This window comes from Chlamydotis macqueenii, chromosome 9, assembly GCF_036417535.1.
Source record: "Chlamydotis macqueenii isolate bChlMac1 chromosome 9, bChlMac1.mat, whole genome shotgun sequence".
In the NCBI taxonomy this organism is placed as follows: domain Eukaryota; kingdom Metazoa; phylum Chordata; class Aves; order Otidiformes; family Otididae; genus Chlamydotis; species Chlamydotis macqueenii.
The window spans coordinates 10,664,358-10,678,449 of record NC_141564.1 but is presented as its reverse complement, the minus strand read 5'-3'; the positions used below and the strand labels follow the sequence as shown (position 1 = coordinate 10,678,449).

At 49.4% G+C, this 14,092-nt stretch overlaps 1 protein-coding gene across 2 annotated transcripts; it reads left to right on the top strand.

The window, feature by feature from the left end:
• The first annotated feature begins 1,043 nt into the window (after positions 1-1,043).
• D2HGDH (D-2-hydroxyglutarate dehydrogenase) lies at positions 1,044-13,944 on the top strand. 2 transcript variants are annotated; one of them, XM_086754544.1, is made up of 10 exons: positions 1,057-1,176; positions 1,411-1,811; positions 2,397-2,454; positions 3,952-4,091; positions 4,765-4,958; positions 5,724-5,892; positions 6,886-7,029; positions 7,447-7,589; positions 8,385-8,550; positions 9,751-13,944. In XM_086754544.1, the coding sequence occupies exons 2-10, from the start codon at positions 1,418-1,420 to the stop codon at positions 10,008-10,010; spliced, it is 1,668 nt and encodes a 555-aa protein (XP_086610670.1). In that variant the 5' UTR covers positions 1,057-1,176; positions 1,411-1,417; the 3' UTR covers positions 10,011-13,944. The 2 variants fall into 2 exon arrangements, with proteins under 2 accessions (XP_086610671.1, XP_086610670.1); XM_086754545.1 differs by lacking the exon at positions 6,886-7,029 and having other exon boundaries at positions 1,044-1,811.
• The last annotated feature ends 148 nt before the right edge of the window (positions 13,945-14,092 follow it).

Below are 14,092 nucleotides of genomic sequence, written 5' to 3'. Positions count from 1 at the left end.
AAGTGCTTTCGGGGGCTCTGAGGAGCACACGTTTTCCGTTTTAACCAGCAAAGCAACAAGAAAAATAGCTCTAGAAGTCGGCATCGGCCCTCGAAAGGAAAGATACTTCACTGGGAACAGTGACCAGCGTGAGGTACAGCACAGTCCTCTTCTTTGGGACATAACGTCTCTAATGAGCGGGACATCTGACATCCGATACCAGCAATAAACCGTCCCGCTGGGAACAGGGGCGCAGGGGCTCTGACTGCTCGGGAGCCTCTCCTGGCCGCTTACACCTGGCTTCAGAAACTTTTTTTAAAACTCCTTATAGACAGAAATACCAGTAGCCTTCATTTTTGCTGACTAAAGGATTTAAATCTTTCTCCTGGATTTTGAATGTACAGTGTTAAATATACTTTTCTGGAGAAGGGTGAACAAGACTGTGATCTGCGTAAAGGAATGTTCCACTAAAGATTGTCGAAAGCCCCGAATACCCTGCGGGGTTCAGCTTTATTTCAGCTCGTCCAAACTGGAGGTGAAACGACTTTAACCCGAGTGTTCTGTTTTTTAAAGGAATTGGATCTATGTTCCCTTTGTGAAGGGAAGAGAATATAAATCTTTTTATTGCGGGGAAGAAAAAAAAAATGAATGTAAAGTAAAAAATGTATATCTGTATTTTTGGATCATGCGATAGATAATGGATATATTGTTATAAATAAAGTATTTTTGGGAACAAAGGCGTGCTGGAGCGCGTTGTGTGGCGATTGCCGCGGGGGTGAGTGCCCGGTGCCCCGGCTCTGCTGCCGTAGCGGGCAGGGTGCGCGCTCCAGGAGGCTGTGGGCGCCGCACGGGAGGCGTGGGCCGGCGGATGGAGCCCCGCAAGGACACGCGTGGGCGGGCGGGCTCCAGGACCCCACGCGGTCCCGCGGGAGGGGCGGGGGGGTGCAGCGGCGGCCTCCTGCCGCAAGGAGGCGCTGCCGGCGCTGAGCGCATGCGCTGTGCGGGGTCGGCGGTGGCGGCCGAGCCCCTGGGCCAGAGCGCATGCGCTGTGCGGGGGTGGCGGAGCCCCTCGGCCAGGCCGCCTCGGGGTGCGCGGGCCCGGCCTCGGCGCTGCCTGCACCGGGACCGGTGTGGAGCTGGAGCCGCCCGGGCCCGGGAGCGCGGCGGGCGAGCCGGGTTTACCCCCGCTCCCGAGGGGTGCGTGAGCCTGCCGTGTCCCGGCGGGGGTGTGGCGGGTGGTGGCCAAAGGCCATGGGTGCACCGTCCGCCCCGCACCCGCAGGATATCGCCAGGCCCGGGGCTGTCACACACCGACGGCCCCAGTCCCGGCTCCCCGCGAACGGCGAGAGCTCCTGAGCTGCTTCCTCCGGGAGAGGGAGCCGCGGGGCCCGGGCAGCGAGCTTGCACACGAGCCAGGCCTGTCCCTGTCAGGGTGACCATGGGCATTTGCTCTGCGGGCCCCCGCCGCGCCGTGCGGAGTCGCTGGGCGCCGCTGAGATGGCTGACGGGCCTCCGCGGGCGGATCTCGGCACAGCACGGCGGCCCTTCCGCCCCGGGGACGCTTCAGCGGAGGAAACCAGCGGGTGCACCCGCAAGTGCGGTTCCCGGGCCGTGGGGTGTGAGGGCTCAGGGCAGGAGAGCGTTCCCCGCAGCCGCCTCCGGCTCCCGGGAGGTCATGCTGACCAGCGAGCGCTACGGAGTGCGGCGGCTGCCCTTCTCCCCTGTGTCCGACAGCGACGTGGCTTTCTTTGAGAGCGTGATGCCAGGTAGAGTCATCACAAATCCGGAGGAACTGAAAGCGTTTAATGTGGACTGGCTTAAATCAGTCCGAGGTAAGCGAGGTTGTTTATTTTTCAGGTGTGGTAAAACCTCCTCTCCGCCTCCGTTAATGCACCAAAATGAAACGTCTGCCAAAGAAAATCCCATCTCTGCTTGTAGCAGACCATGTCTTTACAGACAGCAAAAGGAGTTTTCCTCGTAGAAAGTCCCCCTTTGGGAATTGCCTAATTTCTGGTAATCCTTCTGACTTGCATTTAAAAAAAACAAAACAAAAATACTGAGCCCTGTTAGCTTACCAGTTAACTTTTTCCTGAAACAAATAAGTTTTTACTATTTGGCTGAAGTTCAGAAAACAAGAATTGTGAATTTTCTGTTGATTTAGTAAAAGATTTCATGAAAATTTAGAACCTTTCCCATTGCCTCCACTGGCAACCAAGTCTGTGTATACATGCAAAATTTTTACAGTGCTTTAAGGGAAAGCCCGCTATTGAAAATGTTTGGTTTAGAACTGGTTAAGATTACTCTGCTTCACAGTGGAGGGAGCATTGCTATTTCAGAAATTGTGCTTTACTGCCTTTTTCTTTCTGACCTGCATAGAGCCTGCAACTTGCCTTCAGAGTCCCTTGCTTTCCTTGCAGGCTGTAGCAAGCTGATGTTGAAGCCGCAGACAACAGCAGAGGTGTCTCAAGTTCTCAGGTAACCTGCACCTTTTCTGCTGGGCTTTGTGGTGAGGAAACTCGGTTTATTCTGGGAGGATCCGGCAAGTGGAGGGAACACCTAGATGTTCAGGCACAACTACTCAAGCACTGGAATTACTGAAACTGTTTTCTTCTTAACTTTGTGTCTTGTGGTTGAGCTCCCGTGGCTTCACCTGTCCCTTCTGCTCTTTAAATCCTGACTGCCCTTGGGCTCACTGCTTATTTTTCATTCCAGCTGCCCCAGGACAGGAGGTGCTGCACGCTGTTGCTAGCCTGGGGGTATGCATGTGCTGGTGGGGAGGCAGTGTCCCTCATTTGAAAAAAAGAACTAGAGGTTCCTAGGGAGGAATATTTTCACACAGAGCGCTGAAGTTTTTCAAGGCAGAAAGGGGCTTGAACTTGGGTCTTGTATTTCCCAGGCCCAGTGCTCTCTCTGGCCCTCCAGCTTTTCAGGGGTGATGGTGTCCTGTCAGTATTGGGCAGAAACGAAGGCCAAACTCTTGTTTTACAAAACAAAATTCATCTTTCCTGGCAAGACCACCTTGCAAAGGCTAAGTGGGCAGCAGCAAACTTCTCAAATCAATATTAAGCAGGTGGATTCAGTATTGATGGCTTTTCTACTCTACTAAATTGTCCAGATTAGACACTGTACCGGTGCTCAAGAGGAGCAGTTGTGTTGAAGGATTCAGGAGGGTCCATCTGAAAAGGTGAAGAAGGTTCGGCCAAAATCAGGCAGTTTGAGGAGCTGATATTTTGTCCACTAAATCAGTAAGAACCCTTTCCTGGCTCCAGTTGGGCTTCAGTATGCAGGGTTGCTGTTTGGCTGAAGAGCTACAAGCTTGCACACACCTGCTCCTAGCTCTGATAAAGCAGATGCAGAGAGCACAGTAAAGGCAGGGCTTCTGAAGTAACCTTGTGCCATCTGTTGTGCGAGAACTTCTGTGAGATGGGAGAGGATGTGATGAGTGGTGCTTTGCAGGGATGTGGCAGGCTGGAAGGTGAAGCAGCTGAAGCAGAGGTGCCCATGCTTCATTGCTTACAGGACATTAATTTACTGGGGGGACGAGGAGGGCAGTAATGTCTTAAACGTTACCCACCACTGCCGGAGGTCATCTGTCAGAGCCCACTGAGGAAGTCAAGTTGTTAACAGAGCCTGCGACGTAAATAGCTTGTGTATAGACAGAATGAGCTGTGATTTCCAGGCAGATGTTGCGTGGCACGTCTGTTGATATGCACAAGGGTAACTCCAAGCATTCATTCCTTTGCTCAGTGTTGGGGTGCGTTTTGTGAGGAGTTGTGCTTTCTCCCTTCTGCAGTGAAAATGTCCCTTTGTATCAAGTTACTCTTTAGGCTAAATGCTGCTTAATGTTAAGGAGCGTTGAGCACTGTCACGACAGTAGATGTTCATGTGGAGGTGAAGCTGTTTTGGTAGGCTAGGGGGAAAAATCTTAAGGCCTTAAGATACACAAGACTTTGGAAACCTTTTTCTTTCCAGGTACTGCTATGAGAGGAACCTGGCGGTGAACCCACAGGGGGGTAACACAGGCCTTGTTGGAGGCAGCGTTCCTGTCTTCGATGAGATCATTCTTTCCACTGCTCTCATGAACCGGATCATCAGCTTTGACAAGGTGTCTGGTAAATATCATAGAGACGTGAGGGACGGAAACGAGCCCCTGGCCGTACACCAGCCATTTTCCTGGGAGCTGGTGACTGCAGGATCAGCAAGGTTCGGCCCAGCAGCATCATACGGGGTGTCAGAGGTTTGTTTCATCCAGGCTCCTGCTGCTGATGTTATAGATTATAACAGTAGCAGATGTAAAAATACAGCTGGTGGCAGAAAGAGAGAAGAGAGACATGGACATCCTGTTGCCTCTTTGTAGATCTAGATGAGAAACCCAGGTGGAGAAGAATGCCAGTGTTGAAGAAGGCATTTGGCAACTACAGTAGCAGAGGGAAAGGAGGGATGAGGACAACTTATAGGTTGTTTGCATTTGGAAAAACCAGGCTGGTTTGAGTATTTCAGTTCTGAAAACAGAGAGGGAACAACAGGCAGAGATACACTTCATGTCACTGTGTTTTACCAGGCGACAGTTATGGATGACCAGATGTTAAGGTGATGGCAAAGTTCCCCTCGGCTTGAAGAGGGGTTGGACAATGCCCTATAGCATGTGTGGACTTCTTGTGCGTTTAAATCAACCCCAGAAAGTTTTGGAGGAACAGATGGTTGCATCTGCTTGTACTTATCCCGCCTCTTTAGCAGGCACCTTCTTCTTGGGCATCAGCTTGTAGCAGGATGTTTGTGTTTCAGGAATCCTTGTGTGCCAAGCTGGCTGCATCTTAGAGAAACTCAACGAGTACTTGGAGGAGCAGGGCTTTATCATGCCACTGGACTTGGGAGCGAAAGGTAGCTGTCACATCGGTGGTAACGTGGCCACAAATGCTGGAGGCTTACGGCTCTTGAGATACGGCTCTCTCCGAGGGACAGTGCTGGGACTGGAAGTGGTAAGGCGAGTACCTGGCAGTTCCCTTCTGTGTTGAAACCTCTGCTTCTTACCCTGTTCCCTGCTGTTCTAGCCCTTAGCTATCCATTATGCAGACAAGTTCCTTTCCAGGCTTCCACTCTTAACTTTTCCTCCTATGGCTCTTTTGAGAAGGGTCAACAAGTGTTTTTAGTGGTTCTAAAAGATTTTAGGGCTTGGGAGCAGATTACTAATAGGAAATAAATTGAGTAGGTAACAAAAGCCCGGTTTAGTTTTATTGCGTAGCCCAGAAAGAAGAGCTTTTGACTCAGGTTTCGTCTGTAGTGTCAAAACAGCCTTTAATAATATATCTTAGAGACATTCAGTCTTGATTTAAGGCTGAAGTGGTGGAGGGCTTACTTCATTCTGCATAACTGTGTTCACTGTTTCAAATAGTGTTCGTTGTTTCTGTTGAATAATGGGAGCAAGGGCTGCAGAGAATGCCTGGCCTCCACCACTGATAAGGAAAGCAGAGCAAGTTCGTTCTTCTGTTACTTGTCGTTCTGGAACATGTACCAACAGCACTGTAAAAAAAAAAGAAGCAGAAAAATTTGGAGGAAGCCTCAGGTAGGATATAGAGGGGAGGGAGAGCTGGGAATGGAGGAACAGTCATGAGACTGCGGGAACGGGCTTCTGCTGGTGTCTGTTGCTCAAGGGCAGTGGCGGCCTTTCATCAGCTGGGTAGCAGAGAAGCTTATGACAGCAGATTTCTATGTAGGTGCTTTGACTGGGTCCCGTATTCCCACAGGTGCTGGCTGATGGCTCGGCTCTGGACTGCTTGGCGTCTCTGCGCAAAGATAACACTGGCTATGATTTGAAGCAGCTTTTCATCGGATCCGAGGGGACCTTGGGAGTTATCACGGCTGTCTCCATACTCTGTCCTCAGAAACCTAAGGCTGTCAATCTGGCATTCCTAGGTAAGAGCTGATATTAATAATTTCACACCTGAATTCAGAGTCCGGGAAAGGGATAGGAATGGAGAGAAGAAAGCACTGGTCAGCCTGCTGAGCTAGATTACGAGCTTGTTTCTGAGAAATAGTGTGGTGCTGTATGTTAAAACACCTGTGCAGGTATTTTATATCTGTGGTATAAATGTGTGAAATACCTGCAAGAGCAGGTTGCTCTGCAAGGGAAGGGGGGCCGGGAGCTTAGCAGGGTGAAGACGCAGGCAGGGCAACACCCTCACTGATGAAGGCTCGATCTGACAGTACTGGAGCGAGGTCAGCAGGGCAAGTCTGGTGACAGTAGGCAGAGACAGCTGCAATCCAGCGGTCACCAGGTGAGTACGCAGTGACAAGGTCAGGCTGGGAAGTCAGGTCTACAGGTCAGGATCTGGATCAGCAATGTACCTGGCCAGGCACAGCTGCTTAAAAGCTGCTTCTGAGTCTGCTTTTTAGCAGAGTTGTTTGTGGGGAGCCTTCACTGACACTTTTTTTCTCAAAAATGTCCACGGCCAGTAAGGGCTTCTCAGACAGCTTCCTTGTGTCAGACGTGGCCTTGAGAGCAGAGAGCTAGACTGCTAGGAGGGGAAGAGCAGGCTCGAAGTGCTGACAGACCTGTGGAATGTGTGCAGTTGACCCCAGAATTTACCTGAACTCTCACAGTGACCTTCTTGCCTGTGCTGAGAGCTGAGGGTGGGGCAGACATTTTGGTATCAGCTGTCTTAGAGCGTTCAAGAGGTCCTTGCCACAGCAAAGACTAATTGCCATGTCCTCGTGCTGTTCTGCTCTGAAACCTTCCCCAGGTCAAACCATTACAGGAACTGCTAATCTAAACCCACGCAGGGTAGCAGTTTACATTTTCTGGAGATGGGAAAGATGACTTGAAGCCTAATAGATGTTTAAAAACTCCTTACAATGTTTTGGGGTGCTGTTTTTTGTTCCTGATTCTTCTCTGTGTTCTCTGTGAAGGGTGTCAGAGTTTCGCTAAGGTTCTGGAAACATTTACAACCTGCAGAGCCATGCTGGGAGAGATTCTGTCTGCCTATGAGTTCATGGATGAGAAGTGCATGAAATTGGTTGAGAGACATCTCAAGTTGTCCAACCCAGTGGCAGGTACCAGTGTCATTTGTGCTGTAGAAAGAGGCATTGTACTGCTTGGGGATTTTTAGCCTGGTTTTATATACGTGTCAGTGAGCCTGTGGACATCCCTCATTATTTTTGTACCAATTGTATTCAATTCCAAACGCGTTTAGTGGAAGTGTTTAAAGATAAGACTTTTTTCTACTTGTTCCCACAAAACTGCTAGTTTTCTGAAAAGCGGTGGCTACGTAAAAGGTAGAGCATATAAGTGAAGTGCCCTGCAGATAAAAGATTGTCACTTGAGCTGCCCTTCTGCATGGCATCAGGGAATCTGGGCAGTACAGCAACCTCTTGAAGTGTGCCAAGCTTGGGAAGAGCTCCAGGACCTGCCCTGAATTCCTGTACTTTCACCCTAGAGCATCTGCTTATTCTGTTCTCCCTCACTTTCAGGCAGCCCTTTTTATGTTTTAATTGAAACTTCGGGCTCCAACTCGACCCATGATGAAGAAAAATTGAACAAGTTCCTAGAACAGACCATGACTTCTGGTTTGGTCACCGATGGAACTGTGGCAACAGATTCTAAGAAAATAAAGGCAAGTAATTGTTTCCTCTTGCACAAATCTCTTTGATGTGCTTCTCGACTTGGATTTGTATTTTTATTAGGGAAATGTTCAGACTGATGTTTGGTGTGAATGTCCTTGAGAGATCTGGTAGCTTATTTGGCATATTGAGTAAGAACACTAGAGAGAGCACTGCTGATTTTTCTCAGAAAGCCCAAGTGTTTGGTGTTTCAGTGGATGTCTTCTCTTTTTAAAAGATCAGAATAATGAATTATATCTTTCAGTAGTGGCTGGGGTAGGATCCAAACTGCCTGAAAATTATCAAAGCCAGAAGCTGGGTTTTCAGCGAGGCCAGGAGCGAGCAAAGTCCTGTAGGCCAGCGTGACAGTGCGTTAGAGCCACAGACTGTGGTCCCGGGCAGCAAGACAGACACACAGTGTCTCAGTGAGAGGGGAATGATTTGTGTCTGCCCAGTGAACATTATTCTTTTACACTGACCCATGTTTCTTCTAGCCTCTGTTCCCACACCGGCCCTTCCAGTGCTGAATGGGAGGAGGCACATCCCCACTTCTTGGGAAACCCAAAACAGGACTGGAGAGAATGCCCAGTTTTATGTTCTTTCTGTCCGGGGTACTGTCAAGCTTGAAGAGTTGGTGTAGCACGTTACTGTACGATGCTGCCAAGAAAGTGGTGTTAGTAGCTTCCAAGAGGCAGAAGATACCGAGAGAAATCCCTACCTGCAAAGAATCAGGGCTCTTTTTCTCTCCATGTCCCAAAGCACTGAACCCCAGAGGTACTTGGTTTATTTGTATTTCTTCACTTCATCAGATGCTGTGGAGCCTGCGGGAGAGGATCACAGAGGCCCTCACTCACGATGGCTGTGTCTACAAGTACGACATCTCCCTCCCTGTGGGAAAGCTCTATGATCTCGTGACTGACATGAGGGCTCGGCTGGGCCAGAGTGCCAAAAACGTGGTGGGCTACGGCCACTTAGGTGAGTGTAGGTGCTGGGAAAGGAAGTGATTGCTTTTTTGTGCTCTGGGTTTCCCTGTGCAACCTCCTAGGAGTTTTAAAGGTTGTTTTTAGATTAGTGAGAGGCATAGACTGAAGAGCTGAGAGCTGTTAGGAGGATGCATAAGGATCTTCGTGTTTGAGTGTCATTGCTTTCAGACTGTGTTCCGTGTGTTAATGGCAGGTTACCAGCCAGCCAGCCACTGAACTGGTCACTTGTATCTTCTTGCTCTGTACTTTCTATTTAACTATGTAGGTTGTTTAATTGGACCATCAGTTTGATTAATGTACTTAGACACATTTGGTAGATAAACACTTTATTGTCCAAAGATTTATTGGAAATCAATTTTGTCCGAGCCATTAACCCACCAAAAGAGAGAGATAAAAGATATGCGCAGGAAGGCCAGTGCTTCTGTCAGAATGCTTTGAAACTAATTTGATTTTACAAGCAGGTAAATCGGTAGCTTAGCGGAGCTGTTCTGTTTGGGGAAAAAAAAAAAAAAAGAACGTAACACTCTTCAGCACACTTGATTTGAGATGATTTGAAAGACATGGAAAGACAAGACTGCATAACAAAGGCTGCCTCTGGTAGCTCTTGGTGTTGAGGATTGAGCTGCGTACTGTGCGGGTTTGCTGGGATGCAGGAAGAGGTTCTGGCGTGAGAATGACTTTGCGTGTTCTGTCTTCCGAATACCCAGCAACTATGTGCTTAATCAAATACCGTCACACACAAGTGGCAAAAGGAGAAATTGTTCCGTTTGCTTTATTTCTGTTGACACAGTGCCAGAGTGCATGTCCAGCACTGCACAAACATAATAGGGAGAGAGAAAGTGATGAAGGGCTGTATTAAATCTAATGATCATTATGAAATACCACTGAGGAAGACTTTGGCATGCCATCGTGGTAGTGGGACAATAATTAATGCAGCACAGTTATTTGATTTGAAAGTAGCTTAACTCAGACGACTTCCTCAAATATCATACTGAAAGCACGGAAAAACAAAGATCCTGTTTGGATTATTTGTGCGTGGAGAAGCTGATGTTTGTAGAAGGACAGTGAACTTGTCCCTTTCCGCGCAGTCTGGAGACTGACAAAGGCACCGTTGTTTGAGTATGTGGAGGAGGCAGTAATGAGGGCCACTGAGTTTTTCTTACAGACCAACCTCTGAAATGTTTTCTTTCAGGAGATGGAAACTTGCACTTGAACATCACGGCGGATTCCTATAGCCATGCCTTGCTGGATGCCATTGAGCCCTTTGTGTATGAGTGGACTGCAAGATGCAATGGCAGCATCAGTGCAGAGCACGGACTTGGCTTCAAGAAGAAGCAGTTCATTCAGTACAGCAAACCCAATGAGGCAATCTTTCTAATGCAGCGTTTCAAAGCCATGTTAGACCCCAAAGGGATCCTCAATCCGTACAAGATGCTGCCCTCCCATTCTTGAGAGCCGCATGCCCTGAGAAGCGAGCAGATGCCATCACGCGAGGATGGCGTCTCTAGCTTGGTAACTGCACTTTAGCCATAAACAAACTGGTGGATCAGGCAAGCACATGGAATGCTCCTTGTTTTATTTCCTTACTGTGATGGAACAAGTAAAGGAATGTGGTTCCTCTTTTCAGGAGTGCCTGGTCTTTCTGAAAAAGAGCCTGTTAGTGGTTTTGACTGTGTGGGTTTCCTATTTAATACGAACACTGAAACCAGCCATGCAGATACTACGTGTGGATATTCCAGTTCTCTTTCCCCTTAGTTTGCTCTGATTTGTTAGTGAAGTGACACCAGCCACAGGAGGCATTTTCTCACTTGAGGTGTGCAAGTCAAGCATCAGAGGCACAGGAGAAGAACCTGTGGATGCTATACCACTGTCTCCAAGTGAAAATGGTGCTCTTCATCACTTGTTTTGATCTAATACGCTTGTCCAAAAGCCCACAACAGCATGAGGTTATGGCCTCTGTAGTGATGCCCCTGCAGGCTGTCCCCAGTGGCCATAAGTGTTGTCCGATGTACAGCACACAGATACAGGACCGGCCAGAGAAGAGAGGGTGCCTGGAGACCTGACTTCTGGGTAATAGCGATTGGAGGGGAAATGCCAGAAGCCAGGCTGAGGGAAGGGATCCCGGGATGCCTGGCAAGGTCAGGCTTTAGGCAAGCCTTTATTTCCTGCCTCCTTGTCTTCCCTGATCCCCTCCTGCAGAGGGCAAGAGCCATTATCCTGATGATTTAGAGGGAACTGTAAAATCTCTATCCCTCCCAGCCAGGAAACTAGACGAGGCTGGGTGGAGGTAATGACAGTGGTGGTGAAATCGCCCAGGTATTTCTCTGCACTGTGCATGTGGAGCATTAGGGCAAAAGAGATTTCTGCGCGTACCAGTACTAATTTATTTTCCTGAGGTGTCCCCTTACCCTGGCGTAGGTGGTTCTGACGCTGCCCAGCCAGAGGGCAGACTGGTGCCCACACCCAGCGCCCTGCTCCAGTAACGCCAGGCGCAAGCACAGACTGCGGGAGGAGCGGCTGGAGAGCAGCCCTGCAGAAAGGGACCTGGGGGTGCTGGGGGGCAGCAGGCTCGGTGGGAGCCAGCAGTGTGCCCTGCAGCCAAGGGGGCAAACCGCATCCCGGGGTGCATCCAACACAGCAGGAGCAGCCGGTCAAGAGAGGGGATCATCCCGCTGTGTTCAGCGTTGGTGCGGCCTCACCGCGAGTGCTGGGTGCAGATCTGGGCCCCACGGTTTGAGAAGCATGTGAAGGTGCTTGAATGTGTCCAGAGGAGGACAAAAAAGCTGGTGAAGGGCTGGAAGAAACATCCTGTAAGGAGTGGCTGAGAGCTTTGGGTTTGTCTAGTTTGGACAAAAGGAGGCTGAGGAGCGACCTCATTGCTCTCTACAGCTTCCTGAGGAGGAGATGTAGAGAAGGAGGTGCTGAGCTCTTCTCCCTGGGATCCAGTGACAGGACACATGGGGATGGCCCAAAGCTGCACTGGGGGAGGTTTAGACTGGACATGAGGAGGCATTTCTTTACCAAGAAGGTGGTCAAACACTGGAACAGGCTTCCTAGAGAGGTGGTCAATGCCCCAGGCCTGTCAGTGTTTAAGAGGCCTTTGGACAGTGCCCTTAATACCATGCTTTAACTTTTGGTCAGCCCTGAGCTGGACAGGTCATCAGCTGGACCAGATGATCATTGTGGGTCCAGTCCAACTGGACTATTCTATTCTAAGATGGGGAGTTTTGGGGGGGAGTTAAATTTTTTTTTGCTACAGCCTGTCTCTGCTTTGAGATGACAGGAGAGATTGTCATTTGGAGTTTGGTGTACAAAACCACATTGCCCCCCTTCTGTGGTCAAAGGGCAAGCCAAGCCATCTGCTAGTGAGTCATCTTCTGGTCTACTTAGTGTTTGCCAGTCACATCCGTATTTACCAATAAAGCTGCTCTTAACCCCGGCTCTATTATATCCCAATGAAGCAGGTGATTGGGAAAAGCCCAGGGATTTGCCAAAGGTAAATCCTGTCATGCTGACCTGACCACCTTCTCCAGCAAAGTAACATTTCCTGTCAACGTGCGGAGAGCGGAGGATGGTGTTTGCCTGGATGTCAGCAAAGCGTTCAACACTCTTTCCCACAGCCTTCTCCTGGGCAAGGTGGCAAGACACAGACCAGATGGATGGTGCACGAGATGAGCAGGGAACTGGCTCTCAGGCTGTGCTCAGAGGGTGGTGGTCGGTGGGTTTGGGTTTACTGGTTTGGGAGGCCTCCCTGGACTCCATCAGACTAGGAAAGGTGGTTGTCTTACGCAGTAGCTGTCTTCTCCAAGAGCTGCTTTTCAATAATTTCTGCTCTTCCACAGTGCAGTGAACTAGATGTTCCATCCAGAGGCTTTTTCTTAGAATAAAATAATGCTACAGAGTCTTTTTTCTGATGTTTTTAACCAGAACACCGTCTCTGCAAGGATGCAAGCTGTTTAATTGCGTTAAGGGTGACGCTTACGCTCAGCGCTGTGTTGTAGCACCCTTCACGGTGCAATTCTAAGGTCACAACTCTCTCAGCTTGGCCAGGTGGATGCTCCTAACAGAAACACCTCCCTGTGTTATGTGGCCTGTGGTGCCAATATCTAGGCCTGCCCTCTGGTCTCCTCCCACTCCCTCTTTCTCTCCGCTGTCAGTGTGCTCCCCACCTCTCCCTTCGTTCCTTGGGACCACCCAGAGAGGAGCGGATCATCTTCTGGGGTTAAGCAGAGTGAACAATGCCGTCATTAGCAAAGAGGAGACGGACTGTGAAACCCCGTCAGCCTGTGCTGTTTGTGTATCAGGTGATGCAAAAATATGGAAAGTCCACGATGTCGTTAGAGAAGAAACACACGGGGTTTGCTTTCTGCCAAGTTAAGCTGATGCAGCTCGTTCTTTCCGGATCAGGCTATTTATATTCTCTGCCTTTTTCCTACGCTACTCTTTCTCTTTCCCCCACCCCCCCCCTCCAAACCTCTGACCATAATTGTTTAAAATACAGGCTTTACACGTGAATGGTTCTTTTTGGGAAGCGGAACTTTCCATGCTGCTTTTTTTCAGCTACATATGGAGAGCGTGCTAGGGAGAGAGTCGGGGCTTGCAGATAACCTAGCGCAGTGGCCAGGGAAATTCTGGCGCAGCTACGTTTACCCATCTTTTTTACACATGAAGATCCTTAAGCTCAATGTAAGTGTGCCGTTTCAGCTAAACAACAGAGCGGTTACTCTGAGGGAAGAGAAGTGAGGAGTTGTTGTAGGGTTACATTATAGTATCTTTCCTAGACCTTAAACACCAGCGTTACCCTTCTCTTCCAAGTTCTCAGTGATCCTTTCAAATACTGGTTTACTGCTGTATATAGGAGGGAGAGACAGGGTGGGTACGTATTATGGGTGTGGGGGTTATTTTTTTTAAAGAATCATTGTGGTTGGAATTTCTTGTCCAAAATTGTATTTTTTTTCTGGGATAGACTTGAATATTGGAATGACGTGGATGCTCAGCACCTTGAAGCAGTAGTCTTCTGGCACAGTGAGGAAGCACTTGGCTCTGTACTGGGTTTGGCTGGAATAGAGTTTATTTCCTTCATAGTAGCTGGTATGGTGCTGTGTTTTGGATCTGTGACCGGGGCTGATAGCACAGGGATGTTGTAGCTGTGGCTGAGCAGTGCTTGCACAGTGTCAAGGTCTTTTCTGCTTCTCACCCTGAGTAGGCTGAGCTTGTGCAAGAAACTGGGAGGGGACGCAGCTGGGACAGCTGACCTAAGGGATATCCCACACCATTACGGTGTCCGTCTTCCAGTCACCGCTGTGCGCGATGGAGCTCTGCTTTCCTGGGGATCGCTGAACGCCTGCCTGCAATGGGAAGCAGTGAATGAATTCCTTTCGCTTTGCTTGCGCGTGCAGCTTTTGCTTTACCTGTTAAACTGCCGTTTATATCAACCTGCAAGTTTTTGCACTTTTACCCTTTCAATTCTCCCCCCCCCGGCATCCTGCAGCGGGGATGTGAGCGAGCGGCTCCATGGGGCCGAGCTGCCTGCC